This window comes from Leucoraja erinacea, chromosome 11 (genome assembly GCF_028641065.1).
Source record: "Leucoraja erinacea ecotype New England chromosome 11, Leri_hhj_1, whole genome shotgun sequence".
Lineage (NCBI taxonomy): Eukaryota > Metazoa > Chordata > Chondrichthyes > Rajiformes > Rajidae > Leucoraja > Leucoraja erinaceus.
In genome coordinates this window covers 25,086,386-25,114,110 of record NC_073387.1, presented here as the reverse complement: position 1 = coordinate 25,114,110, position 27,725 = coordinate 25,086,386, and the positions used below count along the sequence as shown (strand labels likewise).

General features: G+C 42.9%; 1 protein-coding gene and 1 pseudogene across 1 annotated transcript; one reads left to right on the top strand and one right to left on the bottom strand.

Annotated features, from left to right (window-relative positions):
• The first annotated feature begins 284 nt into the window (after positions 1-284).
• LOC129701903 (U2 spliceosomal RNA) lies at positions 285-393 on the top strand (annotated as a pseudogene).
• Positions 394-3,698: 3,305 nt separating this feature from the next.
• On the bottom strand, positions 3,699-26,808 carry LOC129701601 (docking protein 3-like). Its single transcript, XM_055642892.1, has 5 exons — positions 26,512-26,808; positions 12,845-13,141; positions 10,494-10,602; positions 8,536-8,717; positions 3,699-5,216 (listed from the first exon to the last, which is right to left on the bottom strand). The coding sequence occupies exons 1-5, from the start codon at positions 26,566-26,568 to the stop codon at positions 4,263-4,265; spliced, it is 1,599 nt and encodes a 532-aa protein (XP_055498867.1). The 5' UTR covers positions 26,569-26,808; the 3' UTR covers positions 3,699-4,262.
• Between the last annotated feature and the right edge of the window lie 917 nt (positions 26,809-27,725).

Here is a 27,725-nt window from a genome sequence, read left to right as displayed (position 1 = left end):
GCAGCAGCAGTGGCAGCCGGCAGCTGCAGGAGCACTAACAGCTGCAGGAGCACAGGCAGCAGCAGTGGCAGCTGGCACTTCGTGAGGAGCTGGCAACGGCAGGAGCAGCATGGGCACATCGGTTCCCGGAGAGGGAAAAACACCTGTGCCCAACTTCGCTCCAGCATGGTGAGAAAGTTCATTTCTCGGCAGCAAAGGACTTTGCAGTTGACTGGCTGCAATCTACTACAAGGGACCAGTATGTGAGTACCAGGGTCGGTCCCAGCGGGGTTTTAGTTACAATAATCGCTTCTCGGTTTTTTTGGCTAAGATCAAGTGTAGTATCTGTTCTTATCAGTTTAATATCTGATACACCCCTTATCTAGGGACTATATATATTATATAAAAACTATAGTAGCTGTTATCATCAGTTTTAATGTCTTATATGTCCCTTATCTAAGGACCATATAAGTAGGAGTGCCCAGAATTGAGGGCATTAGAGTGGGGTTGACCGGCTGCAACGACCATAAGGGACCAGTACCGTCAGTACGGGGGTGGGTCCCAGGGGTCTTAGATAAAGGAGCAGCCAGGAGTGCTGAGAGCGTTGAAGCCAGGTTAAAGGAATAGATGGAAGCAGCTGTGCCAGTTATCCTCCACACCGGCCATATCCACTTCACGGAAGGAAGGACAAAACTGGAGAAGGAGGACCATGGTACAGCGGGCAGCCAGCAGCAGCCAGCGGCACTTGGATCAACCGTAGTGGGATCAGCTGTGCCCGATGTCGGCCCCGCACCGGCCAGATCCATGTGACCGAGCGGTAGGCTAGACACAAATCAAACAAGGTAGTGGACTCAGAAGGGTCCGACTTTGCATAAAACCGCCGGCAACCAGCGCCCGAGAGGGCTGGAGCGGGAAGAAGCGGTGTATGGAGCCTTGCTCCAACGTGATAAAACCACAGCAGTACCTCTTTGAGGGCTGCACAATGCTTCTACCCCATCAGAGGGGAGCACTGTGGGTCAGTTCTGGGTTGACTTGCAAGAGGGGTCCGCAGAACAAAAGACAAGTGGGCAGCAGTTAAGCCCCACATGGGTACCCCGTGTGGGACCCTAGAGATCTCTAACTCTATAAAAAAGAGTAGGCAGGACCCTGATGGGCCAGAGCCTGGTAATACAGCGTCCCATGATCCTAACACAGCAGGGACTCTGCTGGACATGGTGGCCGATTACTTTAGCCAAGTCAAACATGGGTAGACTTGGATCCAGGATGGCAATAGTATTACTATATGTCTGGCCACATACGCCAACAAGAAAAATTACAAACACTGGCCAGACATCTGCCACCTGGCAACGGTGAGGCATTACAGGTGCCCAGTGTAATCCAATGCATTTGGCAGCATATGGACGAACATCAGGAACCAGGACCTCAAGATCCAGAGAACCTTCAAGGGATTGACGGAAGGCATCATAGCATACACCAGCACCCTGGACTAAACGTAGGTAACCAAAGACCATCAAGACGCACTAGATCTGTTTAATAATATGCAATATGACCTGAACTACACGTGGAAGGCGGCCATTCAGCCAGCACTAGGACCCCAAAAATGCTACCATTTGCAAATAAAGAACCGTGTGTGGACTAAGCTAAGACACTGGGGCTCATCAAGGCCAGCGCAAGGGCCTATTTTGGAGCATGATACCAGCCACAGGCAAGGCCATAAAAAATGTGGCTCATACCAGTAGCAGTGTCAGAAATCAATATAACCTGCAGGATCCGTTTTAGGGTATGGCCAGGGCGGCCACCCTGGAAGATGCGGAAGCCTCAACCTCCCACACAACCCCGAACAAGAAATATTAAACCAGAACCTTATTTTCAAAAAAACCAAGGAAATAACAAAACCACCGGTAACCATGGAGGTAGGTGGGTGGGGTTTCTTCTGTTAAATAGGGACCTACGAGGTTAGGGGAGGTTGCAACACTATAGTTATGTATGGTATATAATCACTACAGATTCATATAATCTCAGCAGTATTCAGGGTTATCTGATAGGGTTTTTCTCATCCCATTAACCACAGTACATCATACACCAGAAGGGCATTTTGTCCTTACATAAACCAAACAATCTAAAACCCACATGGTGCTACAAGAATTGTACACAAAAGATGGGATTGAACATATTTATTAAAAATAAGATAGAGTAGGGTTGCAGGATTATCATTGATTTTAACCCTAAACACATTTGTTCTAGATATTCATTTTAGGATGGATGCTCTTATTATTCATAAAGACTTGGTGTCAGTTGCGGGTTTCTATATGGCAGGCATTGACTCAATGGAGGAACTTTGGCAATATAGAGCTTACAAAAGGGGCAATCATTAGCCCCAATATTATGTACAAAAATTCGTAAACCAGCTTGGCATTGTTATGTAAATAAGCCATAGGGTGAGGTTTTCCCCCGTTCGGACCCATCATTGGGGTACTAGGGAAAATTCAACCACATTCGGCATCTGGAATTTTCAGAGTACCCGACTGACCTTCTCAATCATGGTATTTCAGTCTTACAGGGGATGGTGTTAGAACCATGTTCCCTATGAACATTGCCAAAAAATTATTGATTTATCCAGTGACTGGAGGCAGTCATCCATGCCATAACACTTTGGATTTATTGATTTGTAGAGTCTAACAGACCCACTACACTGTCAGACAGGACGATGAATCTCATCTCATCTGCACTAAGACTGTCAACAAGGAAGCAGTACCTTGGACACATCAAGAAATGGGGCATATACTGCTTGGACAACAATCTCGACCAAAAGGCCAAGAACATTCTGGCCGTATTGGAATTTTAACAAGCCTCCATTAGGATAATCGATGGAGCTACAGTGCCATCAATAGTGCCCCAAGTGCACTCTCCAATTACCTATCACAAGGATCGGAACGGCACGCGGTGGGAACGCACCCCTGGTAAGCTAACCAGGTACTCCGAAATCTGGGACATGGGTGTCGTTTTCTCAACATGCTGAGGAGCTTGTAGCTCATAACAGCGTTGTCACCTCAGTAACAGACCAGGAAGATGGTTATGCTCATGGTGTTATTTACCGCACAACAAGTCCAGCCATTAAGCAAACTGAGCCTGGACTCCCTGATCATCTCACCGAGAAACTGGTGTTGTCATACAGGATTTAATAAAAGAAAAACAGATCGGGTTCCTCGGGTCTAGGGTTTGATTTTATGGTACACCCATATGGCAAACGACTGTGTATAACAAGACACATCTAACAATACATAGCATATACTCAGAACATTCGAGGTCAGAGTATGGAGTTGTTTATCTCTTACAAGAAACTGCATGATAGGGTCACGACTCAAACTATTTCAAGGTGGCTCAAATAGGTCCTAAAAATGGCAGGAATAGACACTGATGTTTCAACTCTCATTCCACCAGGACTGCAGCAACATCCGCAGCAATATTATACAGGTACCCACAGACCAAATCCTCAGAATGGCAGGAGGGTCATTTTAAAAAAGGGTTTTTCCACAGGTTGTATAATAAACCAGTTAATTTGGAGCCATCATTGTATTAAGAAAACATTTTAGGTTCAACAAAATAATTTGGCCGATAGGTTACAGGGTTATGATTCTCAAATTTTAAAAAATGTTATATATTTTTTTTTTTTCGTTATACCACACAACTCTTTGTATAATTGTGTTTTAAAACTACTAATGATGCTCTCTCCCAATACCCAAGGCAGTTGTGAAGCATGGACTCGTTCCACGGCATGAGGTCACAGAGCTTTGAAATCTTCACGAAGTCACTCACGTGACTCCGAAGTAAAATAGTAAGATTAAACGAGAACTTACCAGTTTGAAGTTTGATCTGTATTTTATGAGGAGTTACGATGAGGGATTTCGTGCCCTCCGCTCCCACCCTCTTATGATCATATCAAAAACTGGTATCTCTTTGATAATCTTACTATGTTAGATCATTATAGGTTTCTGTGACCTCACACCGCTGCTTTGAAGAATGACACGCATGTGTGGAAGCGGGGTTCTTCACGAAATCCCTCATCGTAACTCCTCATAAAATACAGATCAAACTTCAAACTGGTAAGTTCTCGTTTAATCTTACTATTTCACATAAAGGAATGGACACAAAAGGTAGCTTCATTTTGAGTCACACATAAACCTTAATTGCAGTTTTATTGGAAAATAAAACATTTTGAATATTGCAGAGTAATTTTTCAAATGCCTAAATAATTACAAGGATACTTGGAGATTATTCCTCACTCAACAATCATATCTATCCTTTCCCCTGTACTGTTGCGTTTTGCTACTTCTCTCAACTTTGCATTCTCGTGTATTACTTGGTGGTTTAGCATATATGTCAGACAGCATCTCATGGAAGCCAGGTGGTAGCTTTGATTTTGTGACTTTTGAGGTTTCAGTGCTCTTGGAAAACTCTCCTGCTTCATTCTTTTTTCCTATGATAACTGCATACAATTCATGTTTTTGATCAACCTGAGTATTTTCGTAATCATCTTCTGAATCTTGCTGACTCCATTCAGGTGCTACGTTCACATAATCTGTGTCAGACAATGTGGCCCCGTCTTTAATATTCTCCCCCGAACGTTGGTAAATTGGCCTTTCTATGCCTTTAAGGAAAGATGACCTCTCCTTGAGGGAAAAGGGAAATTCTCTCTCAGAAATATTCTCATAAAATGAACTTGCTTCTGGATCATCACTGTCCTCACATTCTTTGTATTTTGTAGGATCAGGTGTGAACTTTTTTGTGTCCTCTTTCTTTGATCTTTCTTTAGACAGCAGGACACTGGCATAAATGATTGGGTCTTCTACCCTTTCTTTTATAGATGGAGTATTACCAATTGATCCCAATCTTGGCTCAGCTCCACAAGCAGATTTATAGTCTTTCCCATCTTGATTTAATTTACTTTTTGCTGTTCTTGAACTTTTCTCAGGGTTCTGCTCATTCTTCAAGGCATGCCCACTTTCGGCCTTTTTGTTGAATAATTCTTGAGAAAAATTTGGAGTGTTTGATGCTCTTCGGCCAGGTCCTTTGGAAGTCTCAGAGATGGGTTTCACTGGTCGACTTTCTTTGTTGGATTCTAATTCTTTAACAAATCTCCCAACAATGTTGTAAATTTTTTCAACTTCCTTTGTGTTGAATTGAAAAACCCCTTCACCGGAATCACATCTTCTGCCTGCCTCAAACGTGAAACCTGCCTGCAGAAAAAAAAATCTATGTCAATCTATAATTTTCCACAATATAAAATTCACAAAGCCACATTTGGCTTTATGTAATATTGAAATATGTAACACATTTCATGTCTGTCAAGTATAGAAAATCCATTGCATGTGTCGTTTTTAGGAAAATGAAAAACTGTGATGAAGCAAAAGTTGTTTGTTACCCCAGATTGCAAATCACTGTCATTCAAGCCATACTCAAATTAAATTACATATCCCTTTTGGTTCTCCACTGGTGAGGTATCAAATACATTCTGTATCAGGTTCACCACCTGAATCTCTAAGAGGGTTTCAGCAACTAAGTTACAGAGAAAGTTTGAACAAGTTAGGTCTTTAGCACAGAAGATTAAGGGGGGGACTTGATAGAGGTCTTTAAAATGATGAGAGGGATAGACAGAGTTGACGTGGAAAAGCTTTTCCCATTGAGAGTAGGGAAGATTCAAACAAGAGGACATGACTTGAGAATTAAGGGACAGACGTTTAGGGGTAACATGAGGTGGAACTTCTTTACTCAGAGAGTGGTAGCTGTGTGGAATGAGCTTCCAGTGGAAGTGGTGGAGGCAGGTTTGATTTTATCATTTAAAAATAAATTGAATAGGACGGGAAAGGAATGAAGGGTTATGTTCTGAGTGCAGGTAGATGCTGTAATTGTTATATGGTTATATGGTAAAAATATAGGGATTTTTCCAGAGTTTTGAGATTGAGGGCCATCCATGGTAACTTACTGCGATGTAGTCTTTGTTATTGGTTGCATTTACGGCAATGTCTAAAATGTACTAGATAGCACTTGCACCATAAGATAATTATTTAATAAGATCCTCAGAGATTACACAGTAATCTCTCTTAAGATCCTCTGTATCTTCCTCTAGCACTTCAGTGCAACTTGACTTGGCAACTCTGCCCGGGAAACACAAGAAATTACAGAGCTATGGACGCAGCCCAGAACATCGTGCAAACAAGCCACCCTCCCCCTCTGTTGACTTAGGAAAGCAGCCAACATAACCAAGGGCCATTCACAACCCAGTCATTCTCTCTTCTCCCATCGGGCAAAAGATACAAAAGCTTGAAAGCATGATTCAAGGACTGCTTCTTCTCTACTGTTATCAGACACTCTTAAAAGCCAAGGATGCATTCCCAACCCCCAAACTGCTTGGTTGTAGCCCTTGTATTCTCTTTTATCTGGAATTTCTCAGAATTTTGCATGGTTTCATTGTTCTTATGTATGGATGTTTCACCTGGATAGCCGTGCAAAACAAAATTCTCAATGTATCGTGGTACAATAATAAATTAATAATACCATCAAAAACTCTATAGAAAGCTCAGACAGGAAAAACATATACATCTGGTGAAATTCAGTGCCCCAGATTCAATTGAGACAGTCAATAATTCATTGCTGAATGGAGATGGTACAGCCTTGAAAGTGCATGGGGTGGACAAAAATACTGAGATGGTGGTTGAATGAGAAATACATGCTCACCATCTCAAAAGGATGAGAAATATATGTGAATATCTATCATAGTCTTACAGATGATTTGTGATTTTGCTCATCATATGGGCCACATCCAAGAAATAGGATCTAACCATTGAAGGGGGTCTATGAATTAATCACATCCCACAGATTCATCCAGAGGTAAAGAGAGGAATGGTGGATAGTTTTGGTCACTTTGCTAGCATCTGATGATGTTTTTTAAAGGGCAGCTTGATTTGCAGACCCTTATGGATTTTGGCTGGATTGATGACACAGAAGGTACCGAAGGAACAGTGATCGAATCAGCATAGAACTTGTCAACAGTCATCCATTACAATCCTGAGCCTGGAGCAGGGATGAGATTGGTTCATTAGGCCAGCAAAGAAAATCCCAACTCGTGTTACAGTCCAACTCATGAAATATACAGCTGGACCTATCCTGAAAACTGATTGTCTTGTTGAGAAGGACACAAGGAATCTGATCCAGGCATTAACACAGGTCTCAATCTGATAGATTGTTAATTAATTGACCTATGAGCCAATCGGCCCAATCTACATGTTTGCAATAAAGTGGAACACCTTTATCTTTTAAATACCCTATATCAAGGCCTGCATAAAGAGATCAATTGCTAAGATAAACCCTACATTTTAACAACCAAAGGAATAAATCAATATATCATTCTTTCGCCCATATTCAAACAACAAAAAAAATTTGCTTGATTTTATCGTCTCTGCCTGCTGCAGTAAATCTAGCACAAAAGATGGGTTAGGGTTAGGTCTAGCCTTGTCCTGTTCCAGTGAGATGCATTTCCACTGAACAGTTGTTTATAAGCGTGAGGGAAAACTTATTAAGCACTTTCAGAATGCCAATAAACTGAAATCTTTTATCTATTAAAAGTTTCTTTGTTGTGTTCATGACTGGGATCAAACATTTCTATATCATATAATTCAATGGCCATGTATCAGCAAAGCAAAATGGAGGTGGTACAATCAAAATGGAGTACTGTGTCAATCAATTAGTCACAGGTATAATGAGTAAATTACAGGTAGTGCATACTCTATGTTCAAGCGTGGAAGTCCAATCAGGTCATATTTCCTATTGACATCATTTTATCTGTAATTTTGTGAAAGCTGATCCTGAATGGCAAACCATGGCAGTAGTCATCAGATTGCCAGAAGAGCAAAGATAAGCATAAAAATAACAGTACAATGGATTGTTTGTGTCTCAGGAGGAATAGAAATACGTCAGTCTGGCCTTGAGAATTTCTTGGAATTTCCATAATCTTATGTAGACTCCACTGTTTTTTGTTGGCCTTGGTTACCAAAGACTTCATTAAATGTATGCCCAGGAAGTGATCCAGTATCTTAAATCTCCCAATCTGGTTTCATACTTCTTGCTCCAACATCAAATATGCCAGTTTCAAGGGGCAGCCCTGGATTTCTAAATGAGATCTAGCGTTTAAAATGGCTCAGGTATGAGAGCACTGTTGTGATTTACCTCCAATTCAATCTTAAAGAGTCCCCCAATCATAACCATGGCAATATTAGTTGCTAAAACATGACTGTTTTATAGTACTATGTTTTTCACCTCATGCACATCCGTCACTCTGGTCTCTGCTTCCCTCAATACCTTTTGCACCATAATGCACAATGAATCTCAAATTGCATATATTCAAATGATCTCAATTGGAACTGGCTGATGGCACTGATTTCGAGCAGAGCTATTTCAATATGTATACTGAATCAGGTCCATAACAAGCTTAACAGAGTTAGTTTGGAAACAGAACATAACACATAGCAGAATTTAAAAAAAAAACAGAAAATGCTTCACCTGATCTATTCCATATCTCCGCAGTAATTTGTATGGCCATTTATAGACAACTTCCTTAGTTACGGGATCACTCAAAATCAGACTGTCATTCCCAACTATCAACGTGTATTTTCCTGTAAGATTGCATCTAGTTGTAGTTGCCGTCTTCTGCACAGTCACAGTGAACTGGTTATCAGGCTTTACTGTGGAATACATTATCAATCATCTTGTTACAAAGTTTTTCCATCCACGATCATTAAAAGTGAAATTAATCTGTTCCACTACAGGAATGTAAGATAGCTCTGTGGTTGTGATTATTGATCATGCCAGAGTATTACTTTGTAGTTTGTGCTTCTGAGTAAAAGAATTATGAACATTTCATGGGATTCCTACCATGAAAAAGAGGTGACCTCACAATCTCTCCATGAATTTTGCACTGTTACCTGCACCAGCCAAGTGCTCTTTTCCATGTTGCCGCACCACTCATAAATTCATGTTCATAAGTAATAGGAGCAGAATTAAGCCATTTGGCCCTCCAGGTCTACTCCACCATTCAATCATGGTTTATCTATCTTTCCCTCTCAACCCCATTCACCCACAACCTCCAGTGTTCCAGAAAAAAACAATCCAACCTGTCCCTATAGCTCATATGCCCTAATCCAGACATCATTCTGATAAACCTCCTCTGCACTCTTTCCAAAGCCTCCACAATCTTCCATTCAAGCAGAACTGCACAAAATACTCCAAATGTGTCTAACTAAAATCGTGTAAAGCTACATCATAACTTCCTGACTCATTCTCAATGCCCCAACCAATGAAAGCAAACATACCAATTAGGTTTTCTACCAGTCCATCTACTGTACATGTGTTGCCATTTTCAGGCAGTTATGGACTTGGACCCCAAGATCCCTCAGTACATCAATACTGTTAAGGGTCATGCAATTAATTGTCTATGCCCCCCTTATATTTGACCTCCCAAAATGCAACACGTCACACTTGCTCGGATTAAATTCCATCTGCCATTTCTCTCCCCATTTCTCTAGCTAATCTACATCCCACTGTATAATTTGACAGCCTTCCTATCTTCTCACCATAACCCTCTGTCTTTTCTCAATAAGCCAGTTCTGAATCCATGTGACCAAGTTACTGATAATCCCGTGCATCTTCTGGGTTGGCCTACAACGGGGGATTTTATCGAATGCCTTACTAAAAATGGACAACCTCTTTGATCGTCCATGATTCCTTTACTTTGCCATCCTTATCCCTCTTCCTTTACTGGAACATGCGGATTCTGAACATCGATCAACTGTCCTTTAAACAATTCCCACATTTCAAGATGTAGACTTACCCAATAACAATTGCTCTGTGTACCCACCCAAGCTCCTGCCTCATAACATTACAGTTTGCCTTTCTCCAATTAAGCACCTTCCCTCAAGTTCCAGTCTTCTCCCTTTTCAAAACAATCTTACAACTTATAGAGGTGTGATCACTATCTCCAACATACTCTTCCACTGAAACATCAGTAACCTACCAGGCTCATTCCCCAACACAAGGTCTCCCAAGAAGGGTCGCGACCCGAAACATCACCCATTCCTTCTGTACAGAGATGCTGCCTGTCTCACTGAGTTTCTCCAGCATTTTTTGTCTATCTTTGGTTTAAACCAGCATCTGCAGTTCCTTCCTACACACTAGTATGTTCCCTTCTTGGCCTGGATCATCCACATGCTGTTTCACATTCAAATCTCAATTCTGCCAAATCTAAGCCGATGGCACTTTTTTTGTCTAACTTTGGTGTACCCAGCATCTGCAGTTCCTACCTACACAGTGATTACTTGACCTACTCTTAATACCCTAGCAAGTCAGATGAAGAGGGCATTAACATTTTATGTGATTAAGCAAAATTTGCACAAACAACAACTGCATCCTTAAAGTATGCTGTAGACATTACTTTACATTGGATAGCATATGTATTAGTGCACCTTGAGATATGGATGAATAAAGCTCATTTTCTTTCATCGAAAATGAATCACTGGATGACATGGAACTGGATGCTGGAAAATCTGCACTTTTATTCTGCGCATTGGTATCCTGGCAACAGAGGAATGAAAACAAATAGTTAAACAATTTAGCAAAAATTAATAAACAGTATAATGTTCTATTTCTATACAACATTTCTGCACTTCTACCCACTTTGAAATGGGGCGATCCTAGACCGAGCCCAATTTATTGACAGCCACGATTAACTGCTGTGAGTATTTTCCTCGTGCTCCCCAGAACAATTTAGTTCATCAAAGACAACATGTGCTGCTTTGTAAAGATACCATCCAATAACATACAATTATGCCATTGATTATTGCAGAACACATACACAAAGCATGTGTGTGTACTTTTGTAATATTTCAAAGGTAATCGGATACATGTATTGTGAGGAGCAACATTGCAGGACTAATAATATTCTGTAGCCAATCTTAGGAATGTTTCCAAAAATGTATTTTATGTTTATAACAGTGACTTCACTTAAAAATAAATTTGAATGTAAAGCACCAAAGTGGCCTGAAAGGGTCAGATAAGGCACTTTATAAATGCAAGACATCCTTTTATAGCATGGTATGGTACAGTTGGAGAAACATTTCCCTTTTCCTGAATTGGGAATTTTCGTGAATCAACTGTGGCTATGTCTAGATACAGAGAACATCTCCCTCCATTCTGGTCACTGCTACGAAGACACCCTGCGCTAACCTTGGAAGAGGATCAATCCTATGCATTCAGTTATTGATGTAGGAATGTAGGAATTGTGTCAATGTACTTAAGGGGGAAATTCCTCCAGTGTAACCATACCATTAACAAACTAATTCATACTTCCAAACCCATTTAATATTAGATCATAGAATCCGTACAGCCAATAGACAAAGGCTTCCTCCTCAATAGCCAAGGTTGCTGCTTAGCCCCCTGCTCTACTCACTCTATACTCATGACTGTGTAGCCGGATACAGTTCCAACTCCATCTTCAAATTTGATGATGACAACACTGTTGTTGGATGAATTACAGATGATGATGAGTCAGAGTATAGGAGGGAGATCTTTCAACTGACCAAATGGTGCCAGAAGAACACCCTTGCTCTCAACATCAGTAAAACCGAGGAACTGATTGTTGACTTCCTAATGGGCCTGTCCCACTTAGGCGACTTGTTAGTCAAGTGCAGGAGACTCTGCGCTCGCCACATGGCCGCCACATGTTCGCTGGTGGTCTCTGGTGAGTCTCCCTCATGGTCGCAAGGAGTTCCCGCATTCTGGGGACTAGTTGCAGCCTTAGTATGGTCGCCGCAAATTTTTCAACTTGTTGAAAAATTTTCTGTGACCAAAAATTGGTCGCCATGAAGATAATCGATAATCCTGTAGTTGTAGGTGCAGTTGTAGTGGGGGCGCCATGTAGTCCAGGTAGTTTTAGTTCATCGCCTTTGCTGTCCAGTCATTTTCATTGGCTCATTGGAGGAAAAAAAACATAAGCAGTTGTTTTCAGAGCCAAGGATAACCGACCGGTAATGTTAAATGTCCACTGAACATCACAGCTGTGTATCTCTGGCTTATTATAAGTTGTCTGGCTTCTTAAAAGTTGTCTCCACCCCTTCTCCCCCCTTCCCATTGTGTGTGTGTGTGTGTGTGTGTGTGTGTGTGTGTGTGTGTGTGTGTGTGTGTGTGTGTGTGTGTGTGTGTGTGTGTGTGTGTGTGTGTGTGTGTGTGTGTGTGTGTGTGTGTGTGTGTGTGTGTGTGTGTGTGTGTGTGTGTGTGTGTGTGTGTGTGTGTGTGTGTGTGTGTGTGTGTGATTTCAAGGAATACTCTCTTGAACTTCTACCGGTGTACAGTAGATAGCATATTGACTGGTTACATCACGGCCCAGTTCAGTAACTCGAACGCCCAGGAATGAAGAAGATTGAGACGGGTGGAAGGGGGAAGGGGGGGAAGGACTGCAGCGAGAAGCCTGAGATTGCCATGCCTCCTCAATTAAAGACCAGGACTGAACTGCCAGGGCAACTCCAAGATCACCAGCATCCATCGCACATGCAGCCTGATGGTGAGGGCCAGCTCCTCTCTGTGGTCCTGGACTTTCTTACCACTGTAAATATAATATACCATGTGAGTTCACCCTATTGCAAGTGTCGGTGTGGTCACTGCCGAAGCCGGGTAATCCATGATTATTATGGTGTTTGCAGAGTGTTATGTTTACATATCTATTGTGCTGATGCAGGTAAGAATGTAATTGTTCCATTTTGGGACATGTGACAATAAAACACTTTTGACTTGAAATCTAAACTTTCCATACTTTACCTACCACAAATGCCAGCTCACAAAGACAGGTGATCCACTGCATCACGTCATGCTTTGGAGCGGCCAGTATCCAGTTTTTATCCATGGTGTTAATGTAGAATGCAGACATATCTTTTGGCGTGTTTTCCACTTCAATCCGACTGATGCTGATACAGTTGGTCAGACAAATTATCCTCTCCACTTTTTTGGAATTAGATTTGTCCAAGAATGTGCTGCCCTCTTTTGCATCAAATTGCTCTAGCCTGGCAATGCTGAATGAACTTGCTGGATACAATATGAAAAAACTTTTCTTCCAAATTTTCTGAAATTACAAGAAGGGTTCAGTTAGCACCAGGGCATAATAGAAAATCGGATCTTCCCAGCACACCTGAACGCTGAAAGCACAACTTCGTGAATGACGGTAACATTGGTGGTATGGTGGACAGAAAAGAGGTTCCTCTAAAGTTTCAACAGGATCTAGATCAACTGGGAAATTTGGCAACGGAATGGCATATGGAATTTAACTCAGACGAGTGTGAAGTTAAACCGGGAATGGACATGCGCACGGAATGGCAGACGTTTGGGTAATGCTGCCGAACAGAGAAACAAGTACATACTTTTTAAAGTAGCAACATAATCAGACAGTGAAGAAGGTCTAGGGTAGGCTTGCCCACATCAGTCGAGGCACTGAGCATGAGAGTTTGGACATCATGTTACAACTTTACAAGACCATAGTGAGACCCCACCTGGAGTATACAGTGCAGTTTTGGTCTCCATGCAATAGAAAGGATGTGATTAGGCTAGAGAGGGTGCAGAAATTATTCACCAGGCTAATGCTGGAACTTGAGTTATAAGGAGAGATTGGGTAGGCTGGGGTGAAGGAGGTCAAGAGGTGTACTTATTGAAGTACATAAAATCATGAGGAGCATAAAAAATGTTGTTGGTCGCAACCTTTTTCTCAGGGCAAGGTAGACTGAAAACAAGGTTTAGGGTTTATAGGTTTACGGTGAGTGGGGAAAGATTTGACGGGAACCTGAGGGGCAACTTTTTCCATACAGCGTAAATGGAATGAGTTGCCACAGGACGAGGATGAAGCACAATTACAATCTTTACAGACATTTGGATGGTAAATGGATAGAAAATCTTTTGCGGGATTTGGCCAAAATACAGACCAACTGAGGTTGTGTCACAGCTCTAGCAAACTGCATTTAATCCAGACTTTGATGCTGTTTGTGTGGAGTTTATATTTTCTCCCACGTCGTAGTCCGTTGATCAATTACTCACCGTACATTGCGAATATTGTGTTGATGATTGGAAAGATGGGAATGTAGGGATAATAGTCAGGATTCATGTAAATAAGAGAATTGATGGACTGAATGGCTGGATTACATGGTCTTCGTGATTTAAATATAATGCCGATAATATATATTACACAATTGGACTATGCTGTTGTGTGTACTATGATCACCATTATTAAAAAAAACATATTTGCTGATATAATCAGATCAAACACGAGAACTAAGGGCCAGTGGAGTCAAAGGATATGGGGAGAAGGCAGGCACGGGTTATTGATAGGGGACGATCAACCATGATCACAATGAATGTCGGTGCTGGCTCGAAGGGCCGAATGGCGTACTCCTGCACCTATTTTCTATGTTTCTATGTTTCAAACATCATAGATAGACACGAAATGCTGGAGTAACTCAGTGTGACAGTCAGCATCTCTGGAGAGAAGGAATGAGTGACGTTTTGGGTCGAGACCCTTCTTCAGACTAGAACATTATAACTTGTTTCTCACATAGAAACTAGTCCCATCGTTAATGGCAATGATTCAGTGGGAATGCCTAACTCTCTTTACATTGTGCTTGTGATTTCTATAGTTCTTTGGAATTTCACCATCTAGAAAATGTAAGATTTTTCTTTGACACATTATTTGGCTTATTTTTCCAAACATATTATAGAACTTTCAATGTAGGAGGGAATTGTAGATGCTGGTTTACACCGAAGATAGACACAAAATGCTGGAGAAACTCAGTGGGACAGGCAGCATCCCTGAATAGAAGGGACGGATGATGTTTCGTATTGAGACCCTTCTTCAGACCATTGACTTTCTGCTGGTCTGATCTGTACCACATAACAGCGTACTAAATTTAGCAAAAACTTTAGCAAAAAAAGTACTTCTTGATTTAGGAGTTTCTAAAGGTTTGCACGCTCATTTTCAGAATAAAGCTGAAGACTGTGGGCTAAATTATTGCAGGCACTTCTTAAATATGGCAAGTCAGTAAATAAGGGCTACTGGGAATAGTCATAGTGCAAAACAGCATGGAAACAGGCCCTTTAATGAGCCTTGTCTATGCTGACAATGTTGATATTCTGGGTTGGTCCCATTTACAGCATTTGGCTCATAGCCTTCTAAACTATTAAGGGCCTGTCCCACTTGGGCGTCATTTGGGCGACATTTAGGCGACAGCCTAAAAAGAGGTTATCACGTCGTGATCGGGTCGTGACACGGGCGTGACGCGTGGTGAGACGTGGTGACACAAGCAGTGACACGCGGTAATGCGCGGTGCTTCACTTGCCCCAGGATTTTGGAATGTTCAAAATCCTGGGGCTACATTTGGGTGTCTCATCATATCGTGCGCCCTGTCACACACTGATGTATGCTGTCCTGTGGGTGACGCCCGGTTAGGGTTAAGGTTGGGGTTGGGGTTAGGGACCACAGATGGGCTGTAAAATATTCTTCCTTCAATGCATGGATTTTAAACATTAATATATTAAAATTAATACAATAAAATCAATTGTGCAAATGAAAAGATGTCTTAAACCCCTTTCTCACGGGGCGACTTGACGCAAGAGTTAACCAGAGTTGAACATCGTGGGAACCTCTTGCGATAACCGTACGGCACTCGTGGACCACCGTGGACCATTCGTGGACTAACGGCAGGTACTCGTGTAACTTGGTGACTCGGGAGAAAATTCAAACAAGCTTGAATTTCTCCAAGAGTGACTTGTACACTTGTGGTTGAACATTGCAACATTATATGCACGTAGTGGCCAGTGCGATATCCGTACTGACTCTTGCGTGTACCATGGGAACTCCTGCAAATGCTGAACCCGGAAGCTGGACAGAGGGGACAGAAGGTGAGTAAAAATTGTCTTCTGTGGCGTTGAATTTAACAAATAAAGATTTGCATCCGCATATGGACATCAACTTATTCATGAGTTATGTTAATGAGATTCAAGAAAATAACTATAATCTTTAAAAGGGACTTTACTGAAAGGTCCCGCATTTTTATGGTCCGTGAGAAATTTTTCACATGTACTTCTTTGAGAGATAGATGCTGCTTGGCCCGCTGAGTTACTCCAGCATTTTGTGTCTAACTTGCTGATTCAGACAGTTTTTGATTATCAAGGATTCTGCGCTGACTCTTTACTCTGAAACACACGTTGGAAATTTAAACTTGGGCGCAACTAACATCGTCTTACTACCGTGGGAACTCATTAACTCAGCGGGCAGGCAGCAGTTAATTGTTGCTCCCTTCAGTTTCACAGGGGTCGGGATGGGACTGGAGTTGGGAGGGAAAGGTGGGGGAGTCGAGGGAGAGGAGGGGGAGACAGATGGGGGTGTCTTAATTTACTGGCGGCGGGTGTCTGTCACTGAAACAGGCAGGTGAGATTTCACATCCACCTTGTGTGTGCCTCTCTCTCTCTCCCTCCCTCCCTCTCACACAGGCTGAGAGACTCTGCCTCTGTGAGTGTACGTCTCTTTCTCCCCCTCTCCCACACACAGTAAGACCGTGGTACTGTGCTCAGTCCATCTGTGTCTCCCACATACACAGTAAAACTCTGCTTCGTGTGTGTATATACGTCTCCCCTCATTTCTCTCTCTCCCCCCCCCCATCATTTGTGCCACATGATGATTTAATTACACTTGACAGTTTACAATGTCTTTCAAGATTTAACGGGAAAGCTCGGGAGACGGACAAGTCACTCGCACAAATAACAGAAATACCGAGTACCGTGGGAACTCTTTGTCTACCCCCCCCCCCCGTTACATCGTGTGATATCGTGCTAGACCACGACCACTTCACTGTGGTTACATCTTGCGTCAAGTCACCCCGTGAGAAAGGCCTATTAGTCGTTCAGTTTTATTTATAGATGTATTGGTCCGCTTGCAGATCCGATCACCATCTCTATAACTTTTCACAGGGATAGATTCAGTGAGTGTAGACTGAATCCCCTCTTCCCCCCCCATCCCTCCTTCTCCACTCCCCCCCTACCCTTCTCCCCTCCCCTCTCCCCCCCTTCTTCCCTTCCCGCCTCTTCCTCCCTACTCCCCGCTCCACTCTTCTCCCACTTATCCACTTGCCCCCCTCCCCTCACATCCCCTTCTCCCCCTCCCCTCTCCCTCCCTTCTTCCATTCTCCATCCCCCCATCTTTCCCCAACGCCCCCCCCCCCCCCCCCCCCCATTTGTGGACCCAGCCTGCGACCTGTGATCCCCCGCACACTATCCCACCATTTATACAAACCTGTGCGCCTTTGGAGTGCGGGAGGAAACCCAAACCCTAAACCTAACCCTAACCCTAACCCCTAGCTTCTACCTGCTCCTCATTGGAACTAAACTATTAGCCATGAGTTGTTAGGGGGCCGGGTCCACAAATGGGTGGTGTCCCCCCCTCCTCCCTTTTCCCCGCTCCACTCTTTTCCCCCTTATCCACCACCCCCTCCACTCACATCCCCCCTTCTCCCCTCCTTCTCCCTTTCTCCAACCCCCCCCCCCCACTTTCCCCGACACCCCCCATTTGTGGACCCAGCCTGTGACAGCTAGATCCCACTAATAGTACTAAATCATCTGTTTTAGTAACATGGACTATGTGTTAAATGCAAATGCAGACCCCCCCCACCCCAGCTTAGGTTCATCCTGTTTCCACTGATTATTCTTGAGATGTTTCTACAACTTGATCGGTGTCTACCAGTGGCAAATTAAATTGATTGGACATGATTTGGAAAGGCACACACCTGTCTATATAAGGTCCCACAGTTGACAGTGCACCTCAGAGCAAAAACCAAGCCATGAAGATGAATGAATTGTCTGTAGACCTCTGAGACAGGATTGTGTCGAGACATAGATCTGGGGAAGGGTATAAAACAATTTCTGCATCATTGCATGTCCAGAAGGGCACACTGGCCTCCATCATTCTTAAATCGAAGAACTTTGGAACTACCAGGACTCTTCATAGAGCTGGCCGCCCGGCCAAACTGAGCAATCGGGGGGAGAAGGGCCTTGGTCAGGGAGGTGACCAAGAACCCAATGGTCACTCTGCCAAAGCTCCAGAGTTCCTCTGTGGAGATGGGAGAACCTTCCAGAAGGACAACTTAATCTGCAGCAGTCCACCAATCAAGTATTTACGGTAGTGTGGCCAGACGGAAGCCACTCCACAGTAAAAGGCACATGACAGCCCGCTTGGAGTTTGCCAAAAGGCACCTAAACAAGATTCTCTGGTCGGATGAAACCAAGATTGAACTCTTTGGCCTGAATGCCAAGCGCCACGTCTGGAGGAAATCAGGCACCGCTCATCACCTGGCCAATACCATACCTACAGTGAAGCATGGTGATGGCAGCATCATGCTGTAGGGATATATTTCAGCAGCAGGAACTGAGAGACTAGTCAGTATTGAGGGAAAGATGAATGGAGCAAAGTACAGAGATATCCTTGATGAAAACCTACGCCAGAGGGACCTCAGACTGGGACGGAGGTTCACCTTCCAACAGGACAACGACCCTAAGCACATGGCCAAGACAACGCAGGAGTGACTTTGTTGCATGTCTGAATATCCTTGAGTGGCCCAGCCAGAGCTGGACATGAACACGATCGAACATCCCTGGAGGGACCTGAAAATAGTTGTGCATTGACACTCCCCATTCAACCTGACTTAAGAGGATCTGCAGAGAAGAATGGGAGAAATTACTCAAATACAGGTGCACCAAGCTTATAGTGTTATACTAGAATAAGGCTTTAACGTAAGCCTTTTTAGAATAAGGCTGTAACGTAACAAAATATGGATAAAGTGAAGGGGTCTGAATACTTTCTGAATGCACAGTATGCCTATACAAATGTAATTTAAAAGCCATAATTATTTCTGCTCCTATAGCTTCCTATGTTATTCCAGATATTGGGTGGAACGTTAGAGCTGCTGCCCTACAGCGCCAGAGACCTGGGTTCGATCCTGACCATGGGTGCTGTCTGTATGGAGTATGTACGTTCTCCCTGTGACCACGTGGGTTTTCCCCGGGTGCTACGGTTTCCTCCTACACTCCAAGGATGTACAGGTTTGTAGGTTAATTGGCATGGTAACATTGTAAATTGTCCCTAATGTGTGCAGGATAGTGAAAATAAGGAAAGTCCAAGGACCACAATGAGATTTCCGAGTGTGTGAGTGAAAACTACTAAAGTCGACTTAAATCTCCCCCCTCTTACCTTAAGCCTATTCTCTCGTTTTAGAATCCTCTACCCTGGGAAAAAGACTATGAGCGCTCACTTTATTCATGCCCATATGACTGTTCATCTCAATAAGCACCTCTCAGCTCCTGAAGCAGTACATTACCAAGGACTTCTCATACTCCAGTCATTACAAACATTACCAATGGCTGCTCCTACTCCCGTCACACTGTTGTTGCCCTTCTCCATTTGAGACAAAATATACAAAAGTACTACCAGATTCAAGAACAGCTCGTTCTCCATCGTTATCAGTCTCTTGAACAGAACTGCGACAAGCTTAGGTCATTTTTTTTGTGTTCTCCAATCTCATTGTGGTTGTTGGACTTCCCGTATTTGCATTTTCACAGTAATGGTAACAGCATATTTTGCACCCTGCTTACTTTCTCTTTTACAACACCTGTTATACTCATGTACAGTATGGTATGATTTACCCAAATATAATACAGAACCAAGTTTCTCACCATATTTCGTGAAAATAATAAACTTATACCAATGCCACACACAGTACGTTGACAACGGCATAAAATATCAGGAGAGGGCCAAGCCAGGAGTTGTCTTGGGCTGGATGTTGTCAATGACGCTACACTAGATAGAGTCTATCTATCTAGATATCAATCCATATCTATAGTCTGTCTATCTGTAAAAACATATTCTTACAAGCAACAGGATAACACAGTATTTTACAGGATAACATCGAGCGAGTGTGAATGGGTGATCAATGGGCTCGTTGGGATGAAGGACCTGTTTCCATGCTGATCTCTAAATGAAACTAAACTTGCTACATATTGAAATGCTAGAATGTTCTGCAGCAATGTCTGGCTGTTAATCTCAAGATGAGCTACAGTACGATTAATATCAATATATATAACTTCATCGTATAACTATCACAGGCAGTGGCATGAAATTGGGGAGGGGGTTAATTGCTGGTGATAACTGTGTGTCTTTACAAGTTATTAAGCTCTTTACATGCTTATTTGTGTAAAATGTGCACCAGTTTACAATGTCCCGCTGAACGAACTCAATTTTTAATCCCTCGACATGCTGCACATTGTGCATGTGTTAGGTCTGGCCTTTTTTATGCTGGGATCTACACTCTAAAAAAAGGAACAGTTACCCAGGCAGCGTGAGATGAAACCTTTGCCTCCAAAAATAAAAATAAACCTACTAAGTCATCAGACAAGATTTTGCACTCTGTTATATTCTGTGTCATCTACAATCTTAGTCACTCAACTCATGAGTACTATCATCTTACTCCAAGTGAATTGTACATTACAGGCATAGTTTGTATCCCCATTTCTTAGACAGAGAATTAAATTTAGTTAAAAATCCACCATCTTGAATTGCTTCAAGAAACTGGTGATGCTGCATATTAACTCCATCCTTGTAAGCCTTGATCCACTGCAGTCTGCCTACCATCACAACAGATTCATGGTAGACACCCTGGCCCTAAGCTCATTTCTGGAACACAAAGACACGTGTCAGACTCCTATTTATAGACTATAGCTCTGCCTTTAATACCATAAACCCATCCAAACTAATCCCCAAACTTCTAGGCCTAGGAGTCAGCATCCCTCTCTGCCATTGGATCCTCAACTTTCTAACCCACAGACCACTATCAGTGAAGACTACACATTTTCCATAATATTTTTCAATACCCACAAGGATACGTCCTCAATCCCCGCCTACATTCCAGCCACGAATGTGTGGTCAAATTCTGCTTTAACTCGATCAACAAGTTTGCAGCTGACATCACTGTGGTAGGCCAGATTGTGATCAATGAGGAGACCAAATACAGAAAAGGAGATAGAGAACTTGTAGCAACAACCTCTCCCTCAATGTCAGCAAGATAAAGAAGCTCGTCATCAACTTCATGAAGTGTGGTGGAGTATAGGCCCCAATCAGCATCAACGGTGTCGAAGTGGAAATAGTTGAGTTTCAAGTTTGAAAATAAATATTATCAATAATCTGTCATGGCCCAACCACATTGATGTGACAGTCAAAAAAGCACATCAATGCCTCTACTTCCTTAGGAGACTGAGGAATTTCGGTATGTCTCCAATGATTCTTATAAACGGCTACAGATGCACTATAGAAAGCACGTTGTTGAGTTGCATCGCAGCTTGGTATTACGAACAGCTCTGCCCAAGATCACAAGGAATAGCAGAGTTATGAATGTAGTCCAGTTCATCACACAGACCTGACTCGCCAAAATTCACGCTACTTACACCACCCCACCTCCTCCCTGCACCCGTCAGGCAGAAGATATTGAAGCTTGAAAGTATATACCACCAGACTTGGGAACAGCTTCTTCCCCTCTATTATCAAACTTCTGAAAGGTCCTTCCATAAACCCAGGTCCAGTCTCGATTCTCCAACCTACCTTATTGCAGACATTGGACTTTTTCGCTCAAACTGTTATGCTGAGAACTGTAATCTGCACTTCCCTCTACCTTTTGTACTTGTGTTTGGCTTAATTGTATTAATGTACATCATTATCAAATTTGATTGCATAGCATGCAAACAAATACTTTTCACTGTACCTCAGTACATGTGATAATAATAAAACTTAACTTACTGTGTCAAATGTTCTTAATACATGCTATAACAACATTTAAAACATCTAAAAGACATTCAGACAGGTACATGGATAGGAAAGGTATAGAGGAATATGGGCCACATGTGGGCTGCCGGGAGTTTGTAGATGGGGCATCTTAGTCGGCATGGGCAATTTTGGCCAAAGGGACTGTGATCAAGATCATACATTTTTATTTCTTCAGTACACAGATAAACATTGTTTTGGTCACACATATCAACTCTATCTTGCCCAATCATCTGGACCATGTTTGTTGTTATGCTTGGTAACATTTAATTTAGCGTGTTCTGTTCGACTATAGAAACATGGAAAATAGGTGCAGGAGGAGGCCATTCGGCCCTTCGAGCACCACCATTCATTGTGATCATGGCTGATCGTCCCCAATCAATAACCCGTGCCTGCCTTCTCCCCTAATCCCTTGATTTCACTAGCCCCAAGAGCTCTATCTAACTCGCTCTTAAATCCATCCAGTGATTTGGCCTCCACTGCCCTCTGTGGCAGGGAAATCCACAAATTCACAACTCTCTGGGTGAAAAGGTTTTTTCTCACCTCAGTCTTAAATGGCCTCCGCTTTATTCTAGGACTGTGGCCCCTGGTTCTGGACTTGCCCAACATTGGGATCATTTGGCCTGCATCTAGCTTGTCCAGTTCATTTTATATGTTTCTATAAGACTCCCCCTCATACTCCTAAACTCCAGTGAATACAAGCCTAGTCTTTTCAATCTTTCCTCATATGACAGTCTCGCCATCCCAGGGATCAATCTCGTGAACCTACGCTGCACTGCCTCAATCACAACGATGTCCTTCCTCAAATTAGGAGACCAAAACTGTACACAATACTCCAGATGTGATCTTACCAGAGCCCTATACAGCTGCAGAAGAACCTCTCTACTCCTATACTGAAATTCTCTTGTTATGAAGGCCAACATTCCATTAACTTTCTTCACTGCCTGCTGTACCTGCACGCCAACTTTCAGTGACCGGTGTACAAGGACACCCAGGTCTCGCTGTACCTCCCCCTTTACCTAACCCCATTGAGATAATAATCTGCCCCATGTTTTTGCCGCCAAAGTGGATAACCTCACATTTATCTCTATTATACTGCATCTGCCACGCATCTGCCCACTCACTCACCTGTCCAGGTCACCCTGCAATCTCCTAACATCCTCTTCACAGTTCACACTGCCACCCAGCTTTGTGTCATCCGCAATCTTGCTGGTGTTGCTCCTAATTCCCTCTTCCAAATCATTAATATATATGGTAAACAGTTGCGGCCCCAACACCGAGCCTTGCGGCACTCCACTCGCCACTGCCTGCCATTCTGAAAAGGACCTGTTCACTTCTACTCTTTGCTTCCTGTCTGCCAACCAATTTTCTATCCATGTCAACACCCCACCCATGTGCTCTAATTTTAGTCACCAGTCTCCCGTGCAGGACCATATCAAAGGCTTTCCGAAAGTCTAGATACACTACATCCACTGGCACACCTTCATCCATTTTACAAATTCCAGAAGATTAGTCAAGCATGATTTCCCTTGCATAAATTCATGTTGACTTGGACTAATCCTTTTACTGCTATCCAAATACCCCATTATTACCTCTTTAATAATTGACTCCAGCATTTTTCCCACCACAGGTCAGGCTAACTGGTCTGTAATTCCTCTTTTTCTCTCTCGCTCCTTTCTTGAAAAGTGGGATAACATTAGCTATCCTCCAATCCACAGGAACTGAATCGATTGAACATTGGAAAATGATCACCAATGCGTCCACTATTTCTAGAGCCACCTCCCTGAGGACCCTGGGATGCAGACCATCCGGCCCAGGGGATTTATCATCCTTCAGCCCCATTAGCCTACCCAATACTATTTCTCGCCTAATGAAAATTTATTTCAGTTCCTCGATCCCCTTAGATCCTCTGATTACTAAGTTAGTTCTGCCATTAAACATTAAAAAGTTAGAGTCAAGGGATTTGTGAATTCAGGAGGAAGTACAAAAACTGCTGGAAACATTCAGCAAGTCAACTCAAATCAGTCAAATTTATGGTTAATAGGATTCATGGAATGAAAACAAGTGTTTCCAGAGTGTTATATTTTAGTGCCATATACAATATTAATGGAGTTATAAAGACATAGAGTATGGAAACAGGCACTCAGCCCAAATCGTCTACGCTCACCAAGATGCTCCATCTAAGGTAGTCCCATTTGTCTGCGTTTGACCCATATCCTTCTAAACATTTATTATCCATGTAATAATAATAATAATAATATATTTTATTGTCATTGCACATAAGTGCAACGAGATTTGGTCTGCAGCCTCCATCCGATGTCATAACTTAAATAACTAATAAAATTTAGATTTAGATACCCCGAGAACATGGTTTATAAAAAAAAGAACAGTAAAACAGTCTAAAGTGCAGATGTGTCTGTGCGACGTGACCATCCGAGGGAGACAGTCCATGGTGGTGGGGGGCACTCAGCAGGGTCGGTTCAGAGCAGCTATAGCTCTGGGAATGAAGCTGTCCCTGAGTCTGGAGGTGCGGGCGTAGAAGGCCTTGTAACGTCTGCCGGAAGGTAGGAGTTCGAACATTACATTACAAGGGTGTGAGGAGTCTTTATCGATGCTGACAGCCTTCCTGAGGCACCGTGTGTGGTAAGATGCCCTCCAAGGCATCTTTTAATGTCGTTAATGTCAAAATATCTTTTAAATGTTGTCATTGTACCTGCCTCAACTACTTCATCTGATAGCTCGTTCCATATACCCATCACCATTTGTGTGAAAAAGTTGCCCCCAGGTTTCTGCTAAATCCTTCCCATCTCACCTTAAACCTATGACCTCGAATTTTCCCGGGAAAATAGACTGTGCGTTTATCGATTTCCCTCATGATTTATACACCTCTGTAATATTACCCCTCAGTATCCTGTGCTCCAAGAAATAAAGTCCTCGCCTGTCCAGCTCAGACCCTTGTCACCATCCTCATAAATCTTCTCTGCCCACTTTCCAGCATAATAGCATCCATCCTTTTAGTGATGTGCCCAATGAAGGCAAACCTCACACGTCGAGGCCTCTTCCCTTCTACTCTGGCAGCAAGTATAAGTGCAGTCAAGCCACAACATTTTCCGAGGACCACTGTGGCCTAACTGTGCACAAGAGAGCAACAATGATGACCAAACATGGCATGGCAGAAATTAGCAGTGATAACATTTTTTTTACACAGAACTGTCGCACTTCCTTTAATCTCCCTTGGTTTCCTTTTTTTTTTAAACCGTCTGCTTTATTTTCCAGTAAGCTGCACCCTGAATATATTCCAATTTTACCGTAAAGCTCAAATTCTTACACTGCAGAGTATCGCTGAATGAAAATAATATTGAACTTTTAAACTTCAGATAAATTGTCGCAATGTCCTCACTAACCTGGATCTATCAGCCAACCCAAATCAGGGAAGAAAACATAATTGGAGAATACTTCGTCCCGGTGGTGAAGAGAAGAGAGCGTAAGCGGTGTGGAAGTGGGAAGCGGAGGGGGAGTGTAGGCGAGGAAGACGCAGGGAGTTGAAGGATTTGGCCGTGGGTAAATCCTGAAGTTTGAGAATGTAAAGTTGTTTTTAAATGCACAACACGGTGCGGAATACTTAATGCCTCCCACCTCGAAGTGAGCTTCTCCAGGACAGAAGCAGCGCACACCAGACGTCAAACAAACCAATTGCTCGCTGAAGGTAGACACAAACAACTGGAGTGACTCAGCGGGTCAGGCAGTGAGTGTTGTTAATTAAATCGTGCAATATGCCCATCTCTTGCGTGGCTGTAGAAGGGTCTCGACCCGAAACGTCACCCATTCCTTCTCACCAGAGATGCTGCCTGTCCAGCTGAGCAGCTCCAGCTTTTTGTGTCTACCTTGCATGGTTGTACAGTTTGAAGTTTCACGCGTACGCCGTTGCGCCTTCAGCCCTCTCCTGTTCTAGTGGCCATGGCTGGTCTTCCATCCCCTTTCTACTCTGCATAAACGCGAGTTCATTCCAAGCACCGCTTCCCGTGTTCGCGTCTCATTTCCCATTCCCAATGCCGATCTACACTGGATAAATAACCTACCAAGTGTTATATTTCCATTCTTTAGTTTTCAAATCCTTCCACAAATTCTTCTGCAGACCTGCGATAAAGGGTCTCGACCCGAAACATCACAAATTCCTTCTCTCCAGAGATGCTGTCTGACCCGCTGAGTTACAGCAGCTTTTTGTGTCTATCTTCTGTGACTTTTGAACATGGTTGCATTGAATCACTCCAGCTTTGCTGACACTAGAGGGTCAGTTGTCAAAACTTTGGGCTCTGATAGTACCCTCCTAAACCCTCGCTCTTTTTGTTCCTCCAAGATCGAACTCCGACGAACTTCCAGGTCGTTTACTTTAATATCTCTTTCTATGGCACATTGTCGGTTTTTAATCGGAACGCTTGTATGAGATATTAGGCATTTGTAACATGCCAAGGGTGTGCAATGGTAATTACAGGTGCAGTTGCGTTTATGACCCAGTCTAACCTTATTTACTGCCCAATTTGCCCTACTACACTTTGAGCCAAAATCTTGCACATGAAGGCAAAATAACTTACCATCCCAAATTTGTAGTGCTGCATTTGAAGTATGCCTTCTTTGATGGGCTTCTCCATTGCAAGTCTCTCAGTTGTTGGTTCCTTCTATCGTCACTATATAGTTATGTACTCAACGTCTGAACCTTCACTTCCTACATACTCACTTCCTCATTGTTGTGGAAAATCGATTTGACACGATTCTCACTCTTGGCCTCAAAGCAAAAACCTCAAAATGACATTTTCAAATGGAGAGCTTGATAAGTGAAATAATAAAAGTCATCCAGGTCATGAGGAAAATATATAATGTATGGGAGAAAGAAACGTTTAAATTCCTCTCACTTTGGAATGCAAGGGTGAATTATTGGTAGTACCAGAGTTATAAGCATCACAGAGACTACAAGCTCAGATGCTTCTGCTGTTTGCTTTTATATCATTAACACAAACCCTTTTTTTAAATTCCCTCACGTTCTGACAACATCCTCATGAATATTTTCTGCATCCTTTCCAGCTTAACAACATTTCTCCTACAACAGGGTGGCCAAAACTGTACACAATCCTCTAAATATGGCCGCACCAATGTCTTGTACATTTGTAATGTGACCTTCCAACTTCTATACTCAATACTCCGACTGCTGAAGGCCAGTGTGCCGAAAGCCTTCTGGACCACCCAATCTACTTGTGGTGTCACGTTCAAGGAACTATATACCTGCACTCCTAGATCAAGAGGGATCTACAACGCTCCCCAGAGTCCTGCCATTCACTGTGTGGGTCCTGCCCTGGTTTGACATCGCAAAATGCAACACTTCACTCTTCTCTGTATTAACCATTAACTGCAGTAACCATTCCTCAGCCCACCTGCCCAACTGATCAGGATCCTGCTGCCATTTTTAACAACTATCTTCGCTATCTACAATACCACTCACTTTAATCTCAATTGCAAACTTTGCCAATCATGCATTGTACATTCTCATCCAAATCATTGATATAGATGACAAACAAGAATGGTCCCAGCACCAAACCCTGAAGTACACCACTAGTCACAGGCCTCCAGGCCGAAAAGCAACCTTCCACCATCACCCTCTGCTTCCTTGCATGAAGCCAATTTTCTATTCAGTCAGCTAGCTGCCCTTGGATCCCATGCGATCTAACCTTCCAGAGCAGTCTATCATGCTGAACCTTGCCAAAAACCTCAATGAAATCCATATATGTCCTCAGTTCTGCCCAAACCAACCTTT